Genomic DNA, 25165 nt, shown 5'->3' on the forward strand with positions numbered 1-25165 from the left:
TAAGGTGACAGTGACCTTTGCCCCTCAAACACCAAACTTATCAGTTCATTTTTAGTCCAAGTTAACTTTTATACAAAATAGGTAGAAATTCGCTCATGGTGCAAGTAAAAATCATATTCACCAGACTGGGACGGACAACCTGAAAACACACGTACAGAATTAGTCTGAACGAGATGCTGCAACTTCACGATTCTACTAAAATGAGCACTTCAAAGACATTTTGAATTATTTTTATTGGCACCTCAGTTGACGGAGAAGCATTTTAGCATTACCCATTGTTTTCATGTTTCATTTGATTCCTGAAAGAACTGACGTGAATGTAAATCCTACCCTGTTTGATTTAACACTGGCTACATAAATTAAAGCAGAGACATTTCATAGTGACACCAGCACATTCAAAATGCATTTCTGACGTTAAAATATTTCAAGTATTATAAGCAGAGCAAAACAACTTTTCACAGATCATCTCATCTCTTCCCTTTCTTTATTCCATCCGACTTCCAATATGAAATCAATTACTCTGCTTTTTAAAAGGATATCAAAAGAGATCATCTCATTGTGACGTGTACACATTAATGTCACTATGGCTCTTGATATTTCTATTCAGGGAGCAAAGCTTACACATGTATCAAAGCACATTCAAAAACAGATAAAACAGGAGGTGACACTGAGATAATCCTTGTTTCCAAACAAACATTGGTATAAACATGGAAGCGGAGCCACTCGATCACATTTACACCTGGAGTTGAGCTCGTTGTTTACATTTAAATGGACGGTGTGTGTGAGGTCCGTGTGCTTTTCTTTCTGTCGGCTCAGAAACGTCACTGGTGAGATTTCAGACCAGAGCAATCAGCAGTAATACTCTTGCTATACACAAATATACATACTTAAATATTCCTAAAAAACATTAACAAATAATTACAAGGTGTAGAAAAACAACTTAAAGCCACTTGCTCTTGCTACGAAACGCTTCAAAGACGTTACATCGAAAAAAAAAAGACAAGATAAAGATGCAATAGTAAAGACATGAGGCTGTGCTGTGAGAGAAGAGGCATTAGAGCCTCACATCGTCTACGAATCGTCTTGTAGCACGAGTTCTGCTCCGTGCTCACATCGGGTGAGTCTTTGTGGGAAGTGACGGGATACCCAGACAACTGTTGGGTGTCTCATCCGAGTCCAGCTTCTTCGAGCCGTGCGTTGTGTGTTTTTTTTTCCTTTTTAAGGGAGAGGTGGCATTTGGTTGGCCGAGTTCATCTCCTGCACAAGTGTGTGTTCCAGCTTTTATCTGATGAGGTGGTAGGTGAGCCAGTACATGAAGATGAGCTGCGCAGCTGCTATAGACACGGTCACAGGGGTCAGGGTCAGGGTTAGGGGGACAGCAAGACTGCCAGCACCTCCATGACCAACCACACAAACGCTGAGCTGGCCTGAACTCCCAGCAGCTCCGGGGAAAACCTGAGGTGTGCATGAATAACAACAAATCAGAGCAGAGTTCAAGAATCAAATGATCATGAAGCATTAGATTTATGTATTTTCTTGGTAAAAAAAAAAAGACGTGGATGGATGCATTGTGTGCGTACTTGTTCTGTGTGCCGAGGGTTTATTATCAGTCCTTTGTTCTTAAAGCCTCAAACCTCATTCACACATTTCTTTCCGTCCGTCCATCCGTCTAAGAAAGAACACACACGGACGGACGGACGGACTGACACACGGATGGACGGACAGACGGACAGACAGACAAAAAGACGGACGGACACACGCCAAAGACGCCAAATACTAAACCTTTTCTACTGCTGCAATAAATGAGTGAAATAAAGAAGAGACTGAAACTGTAACTTGTAGGTTTGAATGTGTTTATTGCAACAAACTAACCACATCAGAATAAATGGAATATTTATAGAGAAACTGTAGCATCAATTAAAGCTGAGTCAGGGCGAGTCATTCTTTATCTATTGTGTATTCAGTTTCATTATTGTCTGAGTTCATGTTGATGTGGATGATAAACCATTGGGGAGAAAATAAGAACCTGACTTTCATCTCTGTGAAACCAAAACCAACAGTTAATCAGCTTGTACCACATCCTCTGCACTCTGTGTCATAATGTAATGTTACTACTTGAAATAAAATAATTTGCTCTAAATGCCACATTATGTGTGTGTTTTTGTATTAAAAAGCAAAAGAACTCTGTATGTCTACATCACATTCTGTAATCGTAAGATTTACTGTACTACTGCCAAACAAATTTACAAAGTTCATTTTAAAATGAAATTCTTGGTCTTGAATTATTGGGCTCAGGATGTAGAACAGGTTGTCCAGTAACTAAAAGGTTGGTGGTTCGATTCCACCCTCCCCCATTCTGCATGCAAGATGTCCTTGGGCAAGATACTAAACCCCAGATTGAGGGTTGTGAGTGTGTGTGTAGAGAAAGTGCTGCACACAGATGCACTGTATGAATGTGTGTGTGGACAACACTGAGTGGTCAACCAAGACTAGAAAATACAGACCATTTACCATTTAATTGTTTTAAAATATTATGTAGATACTATTTCATTGAATCAAATGAAACACACAATCCCATCTATTGCTCCTTAATTATACTATATTATATAATAATACATTATATAATATTATAAAAGTGACTAACACTTCATTCACACTTCACATAGTTTGAAGTACTGAAATTTCAAGTTTTGCTCCTCTTATGTCGCCTTCACAGTTTCCTGCTATGCTCGTAAATAAGGCAACTTACCATCTTGGTTTCCCTTTTGGTCTAATTTAAATGACAATGGTTACCCAGCGACAAACTCAAAAACCATGTTTGACATTTTAAGTGTAGAAAAAACAGATACAATATGCTGTACTGGCAAAATTAGTGGTTTAAGTGAATATTTGCGAGTGTGATCGTAATAAGTCCGACGGCACGCGAAGGCAGCGTGAGTGGATATATTTGCCTCATCAGGGCAGAACAGCTCAGAGTCAACACTTAACTTCAGAGCTTCACCTCAGAGCTTCAGCTGCAGACATGGAGCAGCTGTACTGTTGGGGGGACAGCTCCAGTGGACAGTACGAGGCACAGACGGCCCTCAGCCCGGTGTCTTGGACCTTCCCCCGGGACATAAGCTCCATCTGCTGTGGGGACCAGTTCACTTTATTCCTCTCAGGGGATGGAGGCGTTTTCTCATGTGGACACAACTCAAAGGGACAACTGGGACGAAAGACACCCAAAGATGGAAGGAAACCAGGTAAAATAACAATAACAGTAATAATAATAATAACAACAACAATAAATTATATTTATAGTTGTTTTTTTTATCCTTTATTTTTTGTATTCTTTTAATCTTATATTTTTACTTCTGACTTAGTGTCTTATGATACCTTGCTGCTGTAACACAAGAATTTGGGATCATTAAAGTACAACTATCTCTCTCTCTCTCTCTCTCTCTCTCTCTCTCTCTCATCTATCTATCTATCTATCTATCTATCTATCTATCTATCTATCTATCTATCTATCTATCAAGAATACAACCTTTTTCTGTTCTTTTACTGTTGAAATGGTATTTGCAGTATTATTATCTGGTTGTCTGCAGTAATGTTTGTCAACATGTGTTTACTGATGTAATTCTTTAATGACATCTATCAGTTCATCTCATCAGAGGCTGTGTCTCACTTTCGTTTCCGTCTCTTCAGTCCAGAAAACAAAACTTAACCAGAAGCTGCATTTAAGTTTTGTGCTGCGTTCAAGTTCATGTGGGAAATTTTGGTCACCCAGCACAATGTGGCTTTCACGGTTTGGATATTTTGTCTAGTTTAGTCTGATGAACTGCAGGGTATTGGTGGGCACTGGTTAATTCAGTACTGGTTAATACATTTAGTTGGACTCAAGGATGAACTGATTAGCTCTTGGTCAAAGGTCAAGGTGACCTCCTGTTCTTGTGAACATGACATATCAGAGACACCTGTAGAAGGCTGATTATAATTTGGAGGTCAAAGGTCAAGGTCATTGTGACCTCATAAAACAAATGTTTGCCTTGTGAACACCTGGAGAGATCCCTGTCTAATGCCACACAAATATTCACAGACTCACAGATTAACTGATTAGATTTGGGTGGTCAAAGGTCATGTCCTGGTTGGTGGAGACTGGGATTTCTAGTTAGGCCATGCTGAGGCTTGCTTTTGTGTTTGTAAGTCTGACTCCTTTCAATTGTGTCTCTTTGTTGTAGCTTATCACAGTTTTGAACAGTTTAGGCAGATTTTACATCATTAACACCAGACTGAAATTAATGTGTTAACACAAGTATTGCTATTCCTAAATTAACTTTCTAGCGTGGGTGTTTTTTTCTCTTGTCTGTCATCCCGTGTCAGGTCGTGTGAAGGGGCTTGGCGGCGTGGTGACGATGGCATGTGGTCAGGACCACTGTCTGGCTGTGTGTGCGTCTGGAGACGTGTTCTCCTGGGGGGCTGCAGAGAATGCACAGCTGGGGATGTTTGTGGATCTAAAGCAAACCTTCATCAGACCAAGGCAATATAGTCTCTGTGATATGTGAATCATTATGCATACTACCACTAAAGCCAGTAGATGGTGGGTGATGAAAGCAAAGCTGTTTTCGGTTTACAATTGTCTCATTTTATTGCAGTCGGGTGCCCATACCACTGCAGGTACCAGTGATTCATGTTGCCTGTGGAAACGTCCACTCGCTGGCATTGACCAAAGGTAAGACACTGATGACCTTTTTGTGTTTTCCAACTACAGTATCAAAGCTTTTATAATTCATTCTACCGCTTTGGTTCAGATCATTTTAATAAATCGATTACTTTTTTTAACGATATCGGACTGACACAGACATTCACGGGAAGTGCTGATCTCAGTCATGGCAGCAACTTTCATAGAATCACTTTCTCTTTTGTCAATAAAGTAAAAGCACAACTGGATTTTTTTGCTGCAAAAGTTTATGTCGAGCAAAATTGAGTTTTTATTTCGAAAAGTTGTAAACCTGGGTCTGAAGATTTTGATGGTTGGTTAACAGACCTCTGAAATAGAGCCGACATGCAGCGTATGAAAAAACAACAGCAGTTCAGTAAACCATTCAAACTTTCATAAATGCCACACACATGCACAGTAACAAAGCAAATTCTTTTTATTTTCTTTTTTACTTTGTTTTCTACCACTGCTGAGGAAGTGTACAGACATTCAAGTCGAATACAACTGTTTGATTTTTGCACTCTTTTCACTTCCCAGGAGGAGACGTCTTCTCCTGGGGTTCGAACAGTCATGGTCAGCTGGGTCTGGGGAAGGAGGTGGCCCTGCAGCCCACGCCCGTCCTGGTGTGCGCTCTGTCCGGCGTACCTGTGACCCAGATAGCAGCCGGAGCCAGCCACACCCTGTTCCTCACACTCGCAGGCCTGGTGTACTGCTGTGGAGCCAATGAATCTGGCCAGCTGGGCCTCAACAGGGTGGATGAGAAGGGTACAAATCATTTACCTTAACTCAGTCACACACTCACGCAGCAGATTGTCCATAATATTGGACAATTTCACACATGTCAATATATACACTTACCACCTGCAGACAATGTAGACAAGTTTTATGCCTCTGCGCCGTCAACAGCCAGTGTCTGGAGGCATTATGTTTTCGGTTTGTCCATTTGTCCATCCACACGTCCGTCCGTCCCATTATTGTGAACAAGATATCTTAAGAATGTCATGAGGGAATTTCTTCAAATTTGGTAAAAAACTTTCCCTTGGACTCAAGAATGATCTGATTAGATTTAGGCCACAGTGGCCTCACAAAACATGATTTTGACCCCTTGATTGAAATTTTGACCAGTTGTCACTTGGACTCAAAGATCAACGGATTAACTTAAAGTCACGGTGACCTCATAAGAGAAGAACAAAAATCTTACACTAGACCTTTTCAGAAAAGTGCTGTAAAAAGTGTTATAAAATGACTTTCTGGGTTATTTAGAATATTCTTTGCTTTTAATGGTAACACAAAAGCAACCTTAACCTCTGGATTATGTATTTCATCTTAGGGAGGCTATGAAAAAGGTATTTAAAGTAATCAATTAAAAATATAAATGTTGTCCTTTTTATGCCCATTTCTTTCCACGACTAACAGGCAGGTTTAACATCTGTATGGTACCTGCGCTCAGACCTCTGGGTGTCTCCTTCATGAGCTGTGGAGAAGCTCACTCCGCTGTGTTAACAAAGGTACAAACTTCACTGATCTTCTCAGTCTGCCTCTCATCCCGATGTCTTGATTTACCGACCCAATGAGTGGCCATCTCTTTTTCTAACAATGCAATGCTTTGATTTCTAGGATGGTAAAGTTTACACTTTTGGAGAGGGAACCCACGGTCAGCTGGGTCACAGCTCCTCCGCCAATGAAGTGAGACCCAGACTGGTCGATGGTCTGGATGGACCGGCCTCACAGATCGAATGTGGCCGGTAAAAAGGACACACTGAAACTGCATTTTCACATTTACATATTTTTAGGGTAACACAATGATTAAAGTATGATTATAGTCAGTATATATAACTAATCATCTACCAGTACTCTATAGAATACTTATGATATATGTGGTTCCTTTCCCAGGAGTCACACTCTGGTGTTGGGCTCGTCTGGTCAGCTGTGGGCTTTTGGCAATGGGGTCAAAGGTCAAATTGGGACTGGACGAGCAGAGAACAATCTGAGTCCCACTCTGGTTCAACTTCCATGGACCGCTGACAGTGCAGCAGCCATACCCACTGGTATGTATGTATGTATGTATGTATGTATGTATGTATGTATGTATGTATGTATGTATGTATGTATGTATGTATGTATGTATGTATGTTAGGGCGGTGGGGAGTATGTGTCTTTGATCATATCCCCTCCACTTCATTTAAAGTTCCTCATTTCCTCTGTATTAGTAACATGGCTATCAAACAGAGTTTGATTAAAGTAAAATATGTAGTTAAATGATTGTTTAAGGATCTTGATTTGAAAAGCAAGGATTTCAAAGATTAGCAGATATATGTGACATAAATATATCATAATTTATTATTAATATTATTATTTCTTATTTGTCATTATTGTTTTTATTTCTTTAAACAGACTTGAAAATATCAGCCGGGTGGAACACAAACTTTACTTACTCTTCACATGCGCAGGTAAATAAAATAAATAAAAATAAAAATTTGACTTCTACATTAATACTGATTTCATGTTCTGTGCATCAAAAGTTGTAATGTTTCATTTCAGGATTAAAGTATTTTATCATGTTTATTAAACTGGCTGCCTTACAATGTATGTCTACTTTCTTTAAAGAGTCATGGGCAGATAACTGGACGACTCGATGAGAGGAAGCTGCAAACATGGCTGTCAATGAGACACGGCAATGCAGAGGCAAAGAGGTAGTTTTATTAAATATATTAATATGCTAACGCTAATGTTTTCAAAAATGTAATATTAGCACTATAATCAGTGACTGATGTTTTGGGGCTCTTCCAATACTTTTCTCTTTTTGTGCAACAGAGAAATATCGTCAATATTTTGACAAGTTCAAGTCTTGTTGCAAGTTTCACAAAAGACAAGTAAGTTTTTTTATCGGCTTATGATTTCTGTGATGTTTTCAGATAAGACAAGATAGAATTTTATTTGTCCCAAAGGAAATTCTTCTTCCAGATATAAATCCAAAGTTACAATAGCAGATAATCAAAACATAAAGTATAAAGAAATAAGTCAAAAATATTAGTATATTATTATATTATAGTATATAATATTAAAATATGTAGAGTAAATGTAAGAAGACTAGCACCTGGATATATAAAAATACAATATATTCTTTATTATCCTACATGATTGTAAAATATATGTAAAAACTAAACTAAAAAAGAAAAAAACATATTGGAAATAAGAAATGAGAAGTAGTATTGCACAGGATGTTAATATATAATAATAGAAGTAATATCATCCATGAAATAATTTGGGGTTCATGCAATCCTCAGAAGGATTGGGCCAAATGCATTTGCATGACACAGAAATAAAAACATTATAAATATATTATGTTGTAAATATAATATAGATTATAAAATAATATACTAACACTAATATAAAATAGTGTGTATGTATTCATGTAATACAAGAAATATTGCACAACATTGAACGAATGATATTAATAGTTTAGTGAAAATATAATAAATCAGTTCTAAACTTGAATTCTTTGCCTGTGTTATCAGTGGGTGTTCATTAGAAGCTGGTGCTTTAACTGTCGACCTGGAAGCTGCGAGCCGAGCTTTTGACCAGCTGTTGGAAATACCATGGATCAAACAAGCAGTTAAGAAATTCCTTTGATTGATTTTCACACGTTCAGATCATTTTCATGCTTCTGTGCTTGAGACAGACCCAAGACATTGGGTTGTTCATCCATCTGCATGTGGTCTTGGGAACACGATATCTCAAGAACGCCTTTGGGAAATTCCTTCACATTTGTTGCTAACGTTCCCTTTGGAACATCAAAGATGAACTGATTAGATTTCAGTGGCCAAAGCTCACGGTGACCTCTTGAGTCTGAAGGAAAATGTATATAAACTGCAGTGACTGGTGGAGACGAACAACCACAGGGAGAAGGTTTGGTGGTCAAAGGTCAAGGTGGCTGTGAAATTTGGCACAAATGTTCATTTAGACTCGTGGATTACCAGATTAGATTTGGGTGGTCAAAGGTCAAGATCCCGGTGGTATCTCAAAGTCTGCCCTGACTGGTGGAGACGAACAACCACAGGGAGGTCATTCTACTTTATGTTTTCTGCCTTAGACTTTAGAAATAAACCTCCACTGTTATGTCATAATTCATTAGACTCTTTGGCCACAGGCATTTTGTAATTTAGTGACTGATTCTTTTACATACAAACAACATCACTGTATTATCTCATTTTGTTATGTTTCTCACAGATGAACCTTGAGATCCTCATGCCATTGCATTGTGAATCAACGATGACCCTAAAATCTCCAGAGATCCTGCTGATTCTGCTGACGTGCCCTCTTCTCCAAGAGGACTCCAGCGTCATCAAGTGGTCTCTGCCTCTGGCGATCATCATTGGAAATCTGAAAGAGAAGCCTCTGGCAGCGCTGAGTAAACTACCTACCTACCATACATTGTTTGTTTACCATACTAAGAGTTAGTTTTGAATCTTGTGAAATTTAAATGTTCATATTTTCCTTGATATCATAAATAATGTTCCTGCGCTAACCTCAAACCACATGTGGAAGGGCACAATATAAAACTGTACACAAATAATCAACCATACAACAATGCTCTCTGCTGTGGAAGTCATACAGTGTGAGTTAACCGTGTTATTTTGTTCGGCAGTTGGCTGGTGGTCTTCGGTGTCACCCTCTATCCTGATGAAGCACATCATGGTCTTCAAAAACGCCCTCGCCTTCATGCTGAAAAACCGCCTCTTGAAAACTCACAACCCGGGAATCAGATACCTGATGGAAGCTCTGAAACTACTTTACAAGGTCAGTGTCATATTTTTATGATCATTTTTATCATCACCAGTGGCTTCAGTGCAGGATCTGCAATAGGTGTTGAATTAGGGATCAAAAATTATCTCATGTCTTTTATCTCAAGACTAAGAATCTATTTTCTACGACGGAGTGGTTGGGTCATATTGAAGAAAAAAACCTTCTGAGATTTAGAGAATAAAGACGTAATTTGATGGGAATTTTTTTTTTATACCGTAGAAACCACTTATATCATATGTTCTCTCTCTCTCTCTCTCTCTCTCTCTCTCTCTCTCTCTCTCTCTCTCTCTCTCTCTCTCTCTCTCTCTCTCTCTCTCTCTCTCTCTCTCTCTCTCGTGCTCTCTCTCTCGTGCTCTATCTCTCTCTCTCTCGCTCTCTCTCTCTTTCTCTCTCTCACAATGCCACACACACCATTTGGGAACCACTGGCTTAGCCAATGAACTTTGGCTTAAAACTATACATCTGACCAGGTATAAATCTGATGCTTTCAATGCTTTTTTCTATAACATATTACAATATTTGTTTGCAGGCCAACAGAGCTGGAAATTCCTACAAAGTCCCACTGAGCATGTTTTACGTGGAGGAAATCAGGGACACTGTGCAGGGGGAGGAAGACATTGGTCGGTGGTTAGAATTGTCGAAAGCGGAGGTAAAATCATACAGTCCAGTATATGTGATGTTGAGTTTTACATTTCTGTTGTAGTGCTTATTGCTAAAATAACGTCTTAACAAATGATCCATTACTTTCTCAAAGGATGATGAAAACACACCTGCCATTTTCTGCCGCTTCCCGTTCTTGTTGACTCTGGATTGCAAGGCAAGGGTCTTCATCATCCATTCGGCTGTAATGAAGGTACAACAGAGATGAGATCATTTGACTGAAGATCAGTATCAACAGCACTGTGTAGTACAACTGTAACTTAAGAGACACTGTGTAATTCTATTAAAACTACTTTAAAATCTGTGGTGATTTCTTCATAAAGGAGGTTTTTGTGCTTACAGAAAATGGGCCTTTTAATTGACTGCTGGGATGAAGAAGCTTTGAGAAATCCCCAAAACTTTCCCCTGCCCCCACCCTTCCTGCTGACCCTGAGACGATCTCACCTCGTCGAAGACACCTTCAGACATCTGGCTGCGGCCGACCACTGCTTCTTCAAAAGAGAGCTTCTGGTAAACAGGCGATCAAAAAGCTTTGTTCTTCTGAAAATTAATCCGGTTGCTTTCGCAGTGACGTTAGTTCACTCGCTCCAGCAATTTAACCTTGCACGACTATATAGAAAGATGGACGACATGACTGCTCCCTAAAAGTGATGCCAAAGCATCTCAATTACCACCTGGTGGCTGTCTGCAGTACAGGTCTTAAGCCTGCCTTCTCCATGTTAGTGGATGGGACATAGACCAAACTTTAAAGTCAAAGTGCACGTCAAATTTTATTTCTCAAAGGGTTTGTGTAAGTTTAGGTAGTTTATCACACTGATCCAATACATTTTAAGTTATTTGATTGTATAAAAATTAGGTTAAAAATTTGAATGTCATTATTGACAGCTGAGACTGACATGCGATTGGTCGAGGGCGTGTTCCGTGGGACCTTTATACAGCGGCCTCCTCCCCCGATCGCTACAGTGCAGACTCCTAATGTGCAAAATGGTAGCGTTCTTATGCTGGGATATTTTGGTTTCATTTCTGGATAGTGGGAGGAAGTCGACCATCTTTATATACTCTCTGGTTCTCAAACCTGTGGGACTCACACAAGTTTTAGAATTTGGTGTAATAACTAGAGGATTGTTTGAAGGTGAAGTGCTGGAATTAATTGTCATTTAAATAAATTTGGAAGTGTCTATTTGAAGTCTCTTCACAATACCATGAGTTATAAGTCATGCTTGGATATTTGTCATCAGAGCTGATTGGGTTTGTGTTCTGCGGGTCATTTACGCTCTCCTCCCTAGGTGCAGTTTGTGGATGAGAGAAAGGTGATGAACGTCAACAAGAGGGACCTCTTCCTCCACATGTTTGATGAGCTCATCGCTCCCGAGTCTGAGATGTTCATGTACAATGAGAGCAAGACTCTGATGTGGTTCCCTCCCAGAGTAAGAGCATTTCATTTCAGTGAAAAATTGTGTATTGGCCAAAGCCAGTTCAGCTGGTATTTGTACGATTTGTCTTCTGTAAACAGTTATCAAACGTTACCAAATCATACATGTAATAGTTTTCTTTTTTATTCATGAACCAAACAGCCCAAAGTGGAGGAGAAGCGTTACTTCCTGTTCGGAGTTCTGTGTGGCATGGCTCTTTACAACAACAACATTGTCCACCTGCCCTTCCCACTGGTTCTCTTCAAGAAGCTGGTCGGGGTCAAACCCTCAATGGATGACATGAAGGAGTTCGACCCTGTCATGGCAGAGTAAGACATTTTTTATAGAGCTCAACAGCAACATTGTTTTGAATATGAATTTTGATTGTCAGTCACAATATTTTAACCATCCAAAGTAGACTCACCACAAGCTATGAGATTGTGAAATAATGTTACATATCAACTGCATTTAAAGAAAAACGTGTTTTAGTCACATTGTCAAGGAGAAGTACTACACTACCCACAATCCTCAGGTGTAGTAGCTGCGTCTCTGATTGGTGGAGCTCACTGATACAAAGGAAATGGATCGAACCGCTCAGCATTAATACTGTACATCAATGTACGATACACTATTTGAAATACTATATACATACATACAAGATATAAACTACAATAAATTGCAACACTAATTTGTTGAATTCAAGAAGAGGTGCTGGAAGTCTTTGAAAATTCCTTCACTCTTGAAATAATCATTTCCTTTGCCTTTTTTTCAGTTTTCCTATATTTTCTTTGCTCTAAATCAAATGTTTTATGATCATAATTTATCTCTTAGCTGTTTGGCCTGGCTTAAAAAAGAAATGGGACATTTACTTCCAGAACCAAAACTGTTGTATCACTGTTATGCTGGAAGAATATAGCTTAGGAAAAATTGTTTAACTCTACAAAAGTGACATCCTGTGAATTGGAACCCTAAGTAGACTTAAAATAATGATTTAAACACCATGACACCACAACTGTACAGACTTGATCTTACTCATGATCATGTTTCCTGTGTCTTCAGGTCTTGGCGTTGCCTGATGGACAACACTCCAGATAAAGACGAAGATATGTACAGAACCTTTAACGTAGGTTCAGTTACTCACAGTTAGACTGATACTCTGCTGCCTAAACTTATTTCTGCCATATTCCAGTGTAACTGTGATTCTTTACAGGTGGCCTGGGGTGGGGAGCAAGTTGAGCTTGATCCAAAAGAAGCTGGAAAACCTGTCACAGGCTCAAACAAGTGTGTTAATACAGAACCATCTACACAACACTCACAATGGGTTGGCTTCACGACTGTTAAATATTTAAAGGATTATTTTTTTTGACAATGTCTGACGTTGACTAACACAACAATATCCAGCCTCACAATGTTAAAAAAAACTTGCTATTGCTGCCATCTAGAGGTTAAACATATGAAGTGGGTGCATGCCTTGTGACCAGTTAAGCGGTGTTTCTGCTGGTCAAAAAAACGCACAAACATCTGGCTTTTGCCTGCAATGTTAATAAATACAAGTGGACAAAAAACAGGGTATTAGAAACTTCAGAATGACACTATGAGTGGGATATTTTATATATTGATTTACTGTCTTTTGTAACTACCTAAGGACTCTCTGATAAAAGTTAAAATAAAACAGGACTGTATTGTAATAAAATGATCAAATGAAATTTTTATAAAACAAGAAAAAAAAAAGACTCAGGTAAAAATTCAGTGGGCACCATATGAAACCACCATATTCAATTGCCGACTGAAGTTGTACTTTCTCATTTCTCTCTATTGAAAGGAAAGAGTTCGTTGATGCCTTTTTCAACTACGCCTTTACCAAGTCGGTGGAGGGCGTGTTTGAAGAGTTCAAGAGAGGGTTTTTCAAAGTGTGTGACATGGATGTGGTGGAGTTCTTCCAGCCGGAGGAGCTACAGGCGGTGATGGTGGGCCAAGAAAACTACGACTGGCAGGTGTTCAAGCAGGTTTGTTGAAAACCATCAGACAACATTAAGTCTTGAGAAGTCTTGAGAAGACATAGGATCTATTTTACAGAGTCTAACAGAATGAATTACCACGTAAGGCTGCAGAGGGCAATGTTGTTCAGTAAAAGTTACATTGTGTAACTTTAAGGAATTCTTCCAAGACAGTAAGTCCACTGCTTAACACCAAACAAATCAACACAAGAAATCCTAGATGGCAAATCAGAAAAACAGAATATGTCTGCTCTCGATAGATGGTTCAGGGTTTTCTCCCTGCGATTTTAAAATCTCACCCTTACCACACAATAACACAGAAAAATAACGACAGCTTTGTGGACATTATGGAGTTCGTGTTCCTAACCTTTAAATCGAAAACCCTTGTTGTATTTGTGTGTATAAGTTTTAATTGTTGTTTTTACAAACAGAACACAGTTTATGAAGGAGAGTATCATGAAGGACATCCAACCATCATCACCTTCTGGGAGGTGTTTGAGCAACTGACAGCGGAGGACAAGAAGAAATTCCTTTGTAAGTATTGTGACTGTGTTTAAGCTGTTCCTCTACCTTGATTGATTTATTGATTAAACCAGCATCTCATCAATGTCCCTGTGTCCAGTGTTCCTCACAGGCTGTGACCGCGTACCCTTCCTGGGTATGAACAGCATCATGATGAGAGTCACCGTCTTACCCAACAGCAGCGAACTCCATCTGCCAGAATCCCTCACCTGTCACCATCTGTTGTCACTGCCCAACTACCAGAGGGACCCGGTGGAGAGGACCATGCAGACCAGGCTTCTTAAGGCCATTCATTACAAAGGAGGTTTCTATAAGAAAGAAGAAACCAGAGCCTGAAGAAACTATGGTGTCTTACTTTCCATTAGTCACTGCACATTGTTATTATATATTAATAGTAACAATTATTATGAAGGGAGTTAATGTGGATTTATTTAGTAGCATCATTTTTATCACTTATCGTTAAAACCCTGTCTGCATTATTTTCTTTTTCCTAGTTCTCTTGGTGATGGTTGATGACACTTGCACATGTTAACTATATTATAGAGCTTTGATGAATTACAAATATAAATATATAAATGTAGGGAGGGGGGAAAAAAAAGAGAGAGAGAAAGAAATAAGGAGCAAAATAGAGATAAGAGACAGAAAGAGAGGGAAAGAAGTAAAGAAAGAAATGGTAAAAAAAAGAAGAGAAAGAGAAATAAATGGAAAGAGGGACAAAGAAAGAAAAACAGAGCGAGAAACAAGAAAGAAAGTGCATTACTGACATGTATATAATCAGGAAATGGTTAATTGTTCTGTCATTTGTTACGTAATAACCAAATAATAAATGTTAATGTATTATTTTAGAGCATGATACAGGCCCACACATTAAAATACAATCTTTTAAGAACCAACATTAGCTGTGGAATATTATTTTGTATTTCTTGTGTGCTGATTTATAAAGAAGAAAAAAGTTCTCACTATGTCTCTCCAAAGAGGATGTGATGAATTTTCATCTCATGCTGACGTCACTTGGACACTGTAAACTAGTTTGAATCTGAACCTGAAAGAAAGGTCCCAGTCAACTTCATTATTCATTCGATTCTTTGTTCAGAAACACAGGGTTTTCCTTAACATCTGTGTAATCTGCAACGGAAAAAGCAAACGCTGATGTTCTCGTCTCACTGAGGCTACGAGAAGTAGAAAGTGACGTCTGTGTTTTTTTACTTTACCCCTGCAGCCACCGGCAGATCAAGTCAGACAGTCAGACCAAGTCCAAGTCGAACGCACCTAATGAAATGATCTACTGGTGTTACCGATGTATCATGTTTACAAGAACAGGAGACAACTGTGACCTTGACCTTTCAGCACCAGATTTTTATCAGTTCATCCTTGAGTCCAACCGAACCTTTCTACTAAATTTGAAGGAATTCCCTGAAGGTGTTCTGCTGCATGCACAAGACCAAAAAGTCTCTTATAAGGTGACAGTGACCTTTGCCCCTCAAACACCAAACTTATCAGTTCATTTTTAGTCCAAGTTAACATTTATACAAAATAGGTAGAAATTCACTCATGGTGTAAGTAAAAATCATATTCACCAGACTGGGACGGACAACCTGAAAACACACGTACAGAATTAGTCTGAACGAGATGCTGCAACTTCACGATTCTACTTAAATGAGCACTTCAAAGACATTTTGAATTATTTTTATTGGCACCTCAGTTGACGGAGAAGCATTTTAGCATTACCCATTGTTTTCATGTTTCATTTGATTCCTGAAAGAACTGACGTGAATGTAAATCCTACCCTGTTTGATTTAACACTGGCTACATAAATTAAAGCAGAGACATTTCATAGTGACACCAGCACATTCAAAATGCATTTCTGACGTTAAAATATTTCAAGTATTATAAGCAGAGCAAAACAACTTTTCACAGATCATCTCATCTCTTCCCTTTCTTTATTCCATCTGACTTCCAATATGAAATCAATTACTCTGCTTTTTAAAAGGATATCAAAAGAGATCATCTCATTGTGACGTGTACACATTAATGTCACTATGGCTCTTGATATTTCTATTCAGGGAGCAAAGCTTACACATGTATCAAAGCACATTCAAAAACAGATAAAACAGGAGGTGACACTGAGATAATCCTTGTTTCCAAACCATTGGTATAAACATGGAAGCGGAGCCACTCGATCACATTTACACCTGGAGTTGAGCTCGTTGTTTACATTTAAATGGACGGTGTGTGTGAGGTCCGTGTGCTTTTCTTTCTGTCGGCTCAGAAACGTCACTGGTGAGATTTCAGACCAGAGCAATCAGCAGTAATACTCTTGCTATACACAAACATACGTACTTAAATATTCCTAAAAAACATTAACAAATAATTACAAGGTGTAGAAAAACAACTTAAAGCCACTTGCTCTTGCTACAAAATGCTTCCAAGACGTTACATCGAAAAAAAAGACAAGATAAAGATGCAATAGTAAAGACATGAGGCTGTGCTGTGAGAGAAGAGGCATTAGAGCCTCACATCGTCTACGAATCGTCTTGTAGCACGAGTTCTGCTCCGTGCTCACATCGGATGAGTCTTTGTGGGAAGTGACGGGATATCCAGACAACTGTTGGGTGTCTCATCCGAGTCGAGCTTCTTCGAGACGTGCGTTGTGGGTTTTTTTTTTTCTTTTTAAAAAAGGGTGAGGTGGCATTTGGTTGGCCAAGTTCATCTCCTGCACAAGTGTGTGTTCCAGCTTTTATCTGATGAGGTGGTAGGTGAGCCAGTACATGAAGATGGGCTGCGCAGCTGCTATAGACATGGTGAGGTACATCCTCAGCTGATTCCGGGCTCCTCTCACCAGCCTACCCTCTGCCGCCGCCTCGGATAGCAGCTTCAGACGCAGAGTGCGGATCTGTGGAGAGACAAGTTTTGACCAGGCGACAAAGTGAAGTGAAAAGAAAGATGTGTGAAGACAAAACCGTTCAATAAGGTTCAGAAGAGTTGATGAGAGTCTGTGGTAACAATGACCGTGTGTCTAGGGTTTTTTGTTGTCTTTTTGATACCTATGTGCAGATACAATGAAGTTGTATTACCGCCGCAAAGGAGGTTATTTTATATCTGATAGTCAGCAGGATTAAGAAAAAAATTACCGTTAGATTAATTGATAAAAAATAAATAAATAGATAGGCAGTAGAGTTGACACGACATAAGTCAAAATATTTATGGGACTGATACTTTTTAGTGTGTGCAATTTGAAGCTAGTTGATTGAATTGAATTTAGCTCTACTGCGTGCTACCCTACTTTATTAGTCTATAGGTGTGTAGACAGAATGCCTCTGTAATTAGAGGTAAAAGACTATTAATGAGCGCTTGCAGGAAAAATGTTCAATATCTCAACAAGGTAACATTTGTTCCAGCGTATCTAAATCATCTGCAGTGCCAAGGCATCTCATTCTAACAGCAGGAATCTGATACTAAGGCTGAGGGTGCCTCTGTGGACTTAACTCATTGGTTTAGAACAAGATTGCATTATTTTACATGCATACACTCCTCAGTGGTGTTACATGTTATTTTTGCTAAAGCTGTCAAATGAGTCTTGAGCACATTTACATCAAAAAGTTAAATAATGTCTTCCAGCAAGAAAATGAGCAAACGTCAACCATCATGATCAGTCTGTATTGTAACCATGTGTTTACTAAATGTAGCTGAACAAGCGTCCTCAGTTATTTGTAAACAGGAATTCTGTCAGTGAAGATCAACAGTTAAAGCTCTTATACTCACCATGAAGACAAAGATGGCAGCACAGCACCACAGTAGAGAGAGATAATACGCTGGCTTCCCAAACAACAGGCCTGCTACTACACCTACGATCATCCTGAAGAGAAAAACAAAAATCAGAGACAGTTAATGTATAACATTCAGACAGCCTTAGTGTTTTTAACTGAGAGAACTTTAAAAAGCTGAAATGAATTCTTTCCTTAGCATCACTTAAGAGAAAATTTGCAGCAACCAAGCAAAAAGAAAAACAAATTGATAAATCAAATCATTAAACGCAAATAATACAAACAGAGAGAGTCTGATGAAAATGTAAACACAAACACAGAGAGATGATGTCCATACCCAACATATTTGTAGCCAGAAAAAGCCAGCAGGTCTATGGTTGTGAGGTCTGTGTTTACGGTCACAAGGTAGAGGGACAGCAAGACTGCCAGCACCTCCATGACCAACCACACAAACGCTGAGCTGGCCTGAACTCCCAGCAGCTCCGGGGAAAACCTGAGGTGTGCATGAATAACAACAAATCAGAGCAGAGTTCAAGAATCAAATGACCATAAAGCATTAGATTTATGTCTTTCTTGGTAAAAGAAAAGACGTGGATGGATGCTTTTGTGTGCGTACTTGTTCTGTGTGCCGAGGGCCAGTCCGGCCACCAGGACGTATGTGATGAAGCCCATGGCAGGAATGTACAGATCAGGAGCGTTCACGTCAAAGCGAGGAGCCACTGGAGTGTCCTGCTGGTAGCTCACCTCCCAGTTCTATAACACATGTGATCACACACACTTTAGACTCAATAGTGAAAGCATGTCCCAGATAAAAGGCCTGGTTTATTTTACCTGCAGCTTAACTTTCAATGTAGTAACTTAATAACTTGTGTAGCACCTTTCAATACAAGTAAAGTGCTTTACAACAAGCAATATAAAATTCACAAACAAATCAAAGTAAAAAAAATAATAAAGATAAAAATAGTAAAAGTCATAGACATCATACGATAAAAGCTTTTTTATAGAGATGCGTCTTAAGAAGAGAGAAACTCTTAGTTGATGTCTGCTCCCCCGAGTCTCCTCCTTAAAAGAATCTCAAAGTTCCACTAAATATCTCTGGTTTATGTTGGGACATAGACAGGTGGGTGTATCTCTAGGCTAAAAAGCAACATCTAGTACACTTCTGTCCGTCTTCGCAGCTCTCTGAGCTTTGTACATTTTTATACCAGTTAAACTTGTTATTTTTGGGTAGTTTTTCTCCTCACTCCTGTCAAGTGTTAAGGTCAAAGGATGTCACACCTTGTTAAGATCTGAGGCAAATTGTGATATGTGAATATGGGCTATACAGATAAAATTCGATTGACTGGTCAAATAAAAAAAACCTAATATACTGTATACTTTACATTCTGGTAAACTTTTCCCACAGATTTAGCATTTGATGCATATGATCAACTACCTCTGCAAAGACATTTAGCACGTGTAAGCAGACTTACTTCGTGCATGTAAGGGAAAACTAGAAGGCCCAGCTTCTTCCCTACGTACACTGTGTCCACGGCAAAGTAGTATTTCAGCTTAGAAATTGGGATGAACCTGTCCAGCTGAAACAAGCAAGCACACATGTGAATTATTCAGCCATATGTGAATATGCTACTATTCAAGATGTTTATTAAAATATTTTTTTGTATTGAAAACAAGTGCAGGCCACTCTTACATTCTTATCCACCATTTCCCTCCCTTGAGATGCCAACGAGCTGCCGTACGCCATGGCCAGGTTAGACATGGGGTCTGACAGGAGGGACTGGCCTGGGAATCCTTCTGCTTGCGGCCCAGCGTGCTGATTCCTGCCATGTAAAGAAAAAGCTTCAGCTGAAAAAACATGGTGACTTTTTGGCTGAACTTTTTAGTCAAATGTATCCAGGGGAGAATCGCTAAAAGCTGAAGAAACAAAAGAAAAGAATTTATTGTTTTGCAATTTCTTTTAAAGGAGTTTAAAGTTTCTTGAGCTGGAGACGATTTGATTGATTAACAAATGTATCAGATGACAAGCTGGAACTCAGGCTTGAAGGTGAAGACCATGCACGTCTACAGTCTGGGACTCTAACCTCAACCCGCCGTTGAGAAGTGGGGGCAGGATACCGGAGAACCAGAGCCGCTCAACACTGTGATCCAGTGAACCAGGTGGCTGGCGACACTGGTGAGTGTAATTCAGGGAGAAAGATTCTCGACACCAAAAGTGTGTGTTGGGACAGACGTGTCAACAGGGCAGGTTTTGGGTACCCAATAGAATCTATGAAGCTTCGGTAAGATTCTTGCATTATGTTTATTTTAAATACAGTGTATAACTGATAAGTGTCACGAGGGCTGTTAGACGCTCGGTTAAAAATGTACATTACAAATACAATGTATATTTACAGTGTGTCCTTTACAAAAATACAAACTTTCTACAGGATCAATAAGGAGTGAGTAATCGTGCTTTAGTTAACAGGTCTTGACTCAAGCTAAACGGCATCTGAACTTCCTCCGGCGTTTGACTTTCATACATGAACCACGCAGCAGGAGATTCTCTGCTCAGACGCATTTACAAGAACAAAAGAATCTCCAGAGTTTTCTGGTGAGGACTGGCGCAGAGGTAGGACTTAACATATTAATTCTGCTGCAGAGATCATGTGTTTTTGGCGTCGGCCATTTTCACCAATATCTCTCTATACTTAGTCTGTATCCCCTAAATGTGTGGCACCGCTTTTTAATCCTGAGATATTTGTATTATTTTTTCACTCGCTGGTCGGCGGTGAATCCTGCGGAGGATCCTCCTGCTGCATTCTCACTTGGGCTCTTCGGACATTATCAAGAGTTTTTACGAGGGGACTGGCAGGGGGAACTTCGGAGAAAGTACGGAGCCTCCCACTCGGACATTTGCCATCTCACATACAGCCCCTCCGGAGAATGTCAGAAGATTATCTGGAGTTCAGTGCATGTGTAAAAGCAGCTTCAGTGATTTCACAGCTGGCAGGCCTCTCACCTGTAGCCGCTCTGTGGTCCGAGCCCAGCTCCACTTGTATCCTCAAACAGCTGGCTACCATCTGACCCATCTGGGGAGCTATTCCTTAGACGCATATTAGGCTCTGGATGACGCGAGAGAAAGGAAAGAGAAATGTCAAACAAAGGAGCAGATCTATACCTGTTTCACATGTTTGGGGTGCAGAGAGAGAGCAGTGTTGGAGGCAGGTAGGCAGAGGCAGGATTAAAATAAAAAATAAAAATAAAAAAAAATTCAGCAAGCATCCCTTTCCATTGAAAAAACAATGCATAAAATGTGCAGCTATCTTTATTTTTGTTATATTATAATTATATATATTGAAATTTATCTCACATCTGTATTTTTTCTGTTTTATAAAAAGTAACCCTGTCATGCCGTTGCGATTATAAAGCTTATATAGCGTAAAGCAACTTGAGCAAAATGTAATATCGATCGTCTTATGATAAATAACTAATTCTGTGTGCAACGCTCTGCAGGAGAAAGAGCTTTAAACTCTGTTCCCCGAAGGACTAAATCACTTCATCACACACTTATCACAAGGGCAGATTACATCATCCTCAAGAACCTCCTTCCACCAGAGTCACTCCGGATTATATCTAAATTGTTTGTTATTGAAAATAAAGGAAGGCCAAAATTAACTTCTACCAAAATACTTTTTTGATTTCATCTGGGCTGTTGATTTATGTCATTTCTGCCCTTAAATGGATGTGCTGTTGTGTGAAGCACTAAGTAACAGTGTTTTGAGAAGTGCTGCATAATAACTAGTTACACTGTTAATAATATCCTTATTAAGAGTGTGTGATGTTTAGGTGATTATGAGCCAGACTGGCTGTGCAGAAGTAATATTCTAAACCACATTTAATCGTCTGTTTACAAACTTGTCAGATGCTTACTTATGATAGATGCTTGTTATGGACGCAGAGGTAACGTTTAATCTAACGTATTATTAGAGTTTAACCTCATTACTGACTTTGAATCTCATCACACACCGCTCTTCTTATGGATTTGAATAAAACACAGTAGATAATGACGGAGCTTTACTCAAACCACAGACCGAGGCTTGGAAACAGGAGCTGAACTGAGTAAACAACTAGCTTGACTTTACACCACAGCTGGTGGTGGTTTCTAACTTGGTCCCACAACTCAAACCTCAACACAGGGAAACACGTCGTTCAAAGGACAAGAAGCTCCCGTTATCCACCCAGCCCGTGGAACGTTATGTGCGTTAGCTCGGTAGTTAGCATTGTTACGTCAGCTCAGAGCTGATTGATGATCTCAAAGGAGGCTAACCCTGTCACTTCAATTTTTATTTGCGTATATCGTCTTCAATGAAGCTTGTGTTATTTTGAGTTGTTTTAAAGTTAGCGGCTAAAAGCAGCGAGCTAACATGACGTCTCCGTGGCTTTAACCGCTGAACACGTGAAACAGCAGCAGGCTCAAAGTGCGCACACGGTGAAATCTGACTCGATCCACGGACTCACGTACGTAACTTACGCTGTCTGAAGCCGGGCTGAGCTGCAGTGGGATCCATCAGGAGTGACGCGGTGCTAGCAGCGGCTCAAATCACAGACGCCACCGACACGAAGCACACAGTCATTTATAACATTTACACGGAAGTGAATGTTTTTCTTCTTCTTCTTCTTTCAGGGTTCAGGGTAGTTGATGTTTTAGTGCTGCCCCCCTCTGGACTGACGCGCCCTCAATCCTCCACATTCTCCATTTATCTTTTCAGATCTTTTACATGTCCTTGCATTCATAAGTATTGCATGTTTATTTATCATTATCATTTTATCATTAGAATCCAGTTGTAACATATGAAAACATACAATTAGGGTTTTAAATGGAGGACAAATCACTCAGAGTTTGGGGGAAATAATTGAATGATTTTATCAAGTAAGTATTTCTTACAGTTATTTTGTTTAAATATGCAGGCAAAAGAGGGGGGGGGGGGCTCTTTTGCCTGCATATTTAAACAAAATAACTATTTTCAAAAAATACCTAAAATGTTGTAAACTAAAAAAAGCAAAATCTCTTTACAAGTATCTATGCATCTTAATTTGAGATTGACCATGTGTGTGTGTTAAATGTGTGTGTGTGTTTGGTATTATATATATAATCTTATATATATATATATAGTCTTTTTGAAATTTGAGTTATGTGATATTATGATTATGACGTGCCTTATTGTTTGGGATTTAGTTGAATATGCATTTAAAATGTCTGAACATGTTCACCCTACTCTGGCCTTTTATGTAATTTATTCAATTATCTTTTCTTATTTATACTTTTACTCCACTATTTCAGAGGAAGTTGTTCTTTTTACTCAAATAATTTGTAGAGACAACTGTAGAAAGCATTTAAAATTAGATCCAGCTCTAAAGTTCTGCCTACATCTTAAAATAAATTAGGATAATCCTGCAATGTTATAGCAGCAATCCCTAATAATAATATCTCATATTATATCTATAATTTTAAATTGTTTGCACACTCACCATATCAGTTTTATTAGGTGATGAAAAAGCAATGTACCAGTTACATCTATGTGTTTTCATTGTTTTTCTGGCTTTCAGAAGGATTACTCAAAAACTACGAAACCAATTTACATGATATTTTGTGGAGGGGTTGGTCACAACCCAAAGAAGAGCCCATTACATCTTGGAGAGGAGCCATGGCAGAGGTCTGTGTTCACTTCTAGTTGATGAACAATTTGCCTGATTTTGTGTAGTTTCATAAAACAGTTTTTACTTGTGTTTTCTCAATATCTGTGCACATTTGTTTTGTACCTGCGGTGTGCACTTTAAAAGATTTTTACATGACACAAAACGCAGGAAGCCAAACAAAGGGTGCACAGTATAAACAGGCAAAGCGCAGCCTTTGAAAGTTACTCATCCATGTGTCTGTGTGTGTGTGTGTGTGTGTGTGTGTGTGTGTGTGTGTGTGTGTGTGTGTGTGTGTGTGTATCTGTGTGTGAGGCCTTCAGGGATCGAGTAACAGTCGTGTTTTTAAAAAAGTGAGATAAAAGTGTTTTGTTTTCTATCTGTGCCAAAGAGCTGTTGTAGACAGATGGAGTGGATGTGTTGTAAAGAATGGTACACAATAACATGAGACAGAGAAACACTGCGGGTAGATTCATCTCAGTCAAAGACGACACAAATAAAACACATTCATTAACAAATCGCGATGGTGTAATGGTTAAATTAACATGAGTAAAAAAATACAATTCCATAATTGTGTCTATCAGCCCTAATCTGTCCTCTCTCGTTCTCTTTTGATTAAACTCACTGTGTATCTGTGTCTCTGCTGACAGCTGGACTCGAGTGGCCCTCAGGCCGAATGACCATCTCTGTTTGAATGGACTGTGCATAAAAAGCTGCTCATTGTGCTAAAGCTGCCCTGTCTAACGTGCACACATGAGCACATACCCATACGTACATATAGGGTACATAAACACACACTCACTTTTTTGCCCTAACTCTTAAAAGAGAAGCACACACGCATGCACACACACTCACACACACACACGTACACATATGTAAACAAGCACGCACGCACGCACACGCCCACCCACACACACACACACACCCACACACACACACACACACACACACACACACACACACACACACACACACACACAGAACAGATACTATTTTAAGGGGTTTCCTCATGCAGTAGTAATTGTTCCCAAGGCCAGAGAGAGTACAATAGAGGTCTACAGTTAACAGCTTGGTGTGCGGTGACACTGGATACACATGAGTGGCTCGTGGTGAATCTGCCTTTGGAAATTAAATTCAATAACTCAACCTCATTTCAAGCAAAAACATGCAACAACAAAAAAAATGCTGTGTACATGTGTGTCTGACTGTATATGAGCAACACTGCGTTTGGGGGTATTTTAATTTGAAGTGTTTGTATGAGATTGTTTTTCTCAAATCTTCTGAGCCCATTTGTATCAACAGGAAGATGAGTGTAAATGCAGGTGATTTGAAAAGAGGTGAAAATATCACAGAAACATTTTCAGGATGAGGTGGAAAAGTTAAATAAAAGCTCAATTCAGCATGCAAAGGAAAAAGATGAGTTTCAGACGTGCCTGACTGCTGATTCTCACACAGATACATTTAAATCGGATTCATCTCAGAGTAAATTTATGTAGAAACTTTATTTGTATAGCACTTTTTGAATCAAGGAAGAAACAATGCCAGACACCTAGAATAGAAATAAAAAAGAAAATGAGCACAGAAAATAGAATTATTAGTCGTATAACTTCAGTGGGCAGTGAATTCATAACC

The 25165-nt window shown here is 39.3% G+C and overlaps 2 protein-coding genes across 4 annotated transcripts; one reads left to right on the forward strand and one right to left on the reverse strand.

Moving 5' to 3' along the window:
• Positions 1-1248: 1248 nt before the first annotated feature.
• yif1b (Yip1 interacting factor homolog B (S. cerevisiae)) lies at positions 1249-22505 on the reverse strand. Of its 3 annotated transcripts, XM_047339691.1 has the most exons (9): positions 22362-22497; positions 20859-20961; positions 19551-19680; positions 19333-19437; positions 18477-18613; positions 18198-18353; positions 17859-17952; positions 16838-16989; positions 1249-1285 (listed from the first exon to the last, which is right to left on the reverse strand). In XM_047339691.1, exons 1-9 carry the CDS (start codon positions 22405-22407, stop codon positions 1282-1284), a joined length of 927 nt encoding a protein of 308 aa, XP_047195647.1. In that variant the 5' UTR covers positions 22408-22497; the 3' UTR covers positions 1249-1281. The 3 variants fall into 3 exon arrangements, with proteins under 3 accessions (XP_047195647.1, XP_035010135.1, XP_035010134.1); XM_035154244.2 differs by lacking the exon at positions 1249-1285 and having other exon boundaries at positions 15768-16989; positions 22371-22505; XM_035154243.2 differs by lacking the exon at positions 1249-1285 and having other exon boundaries at positions 15768-16989.
• On the forward strand, positions 2976-14683 carry LOC118106079 (probable E3 ubiquitin-protein ligase HERC6). The gene is made up of 23 exons (XM_047339692.1): positions 2976-3242; positions 4363-4519; positions 4635-4711; positions 5237-5464; positions 6116-6207; positions 6317-6444; positions 6593-6747; positions 7094-7149; positions 7307-7392; positions 7516-7572; positions 8218-8314; positions 8930-9110; positions 9348-9499; positions 10035-10154; positions 10260-10358; positions 10508-10675; positions 11452-11592; positions 11740-11906; positions 12637-12700; positions 12788-12858; positions 13400-13583; positions 14006-14108; positions 14197-14683. Exons 1-23 carry the CDS (start codon positions 3023-3025, stop codon positions 14430-14432), a joined length of 3039 nt encoding a protein of 1012 aa, XP_047195648.1. The 5' UTR covers positions 2976-3022; the 3' UTR covers positions 14433-14683.
• Positions 22506-25165: the final 2660 nt, after the last annotated feature.

The sequence above is a fragment of the Hippoglossus stenolepis genome, chromosome 4 (genome assembly GCF_022539355.2).
Source record: "Hippoglossus stenolepis isolate QCI-W04-F060 chromosome 4, HSTE1.2, whole genome shotgun sequence".
Taxonomy (NCBI): Eukaryota; Metazoa; Chordata; class Actinopteri; order Pleuronectiformes; family Pleuronectidae; genus Hippoglossus; species Hippoglossus stenolepis.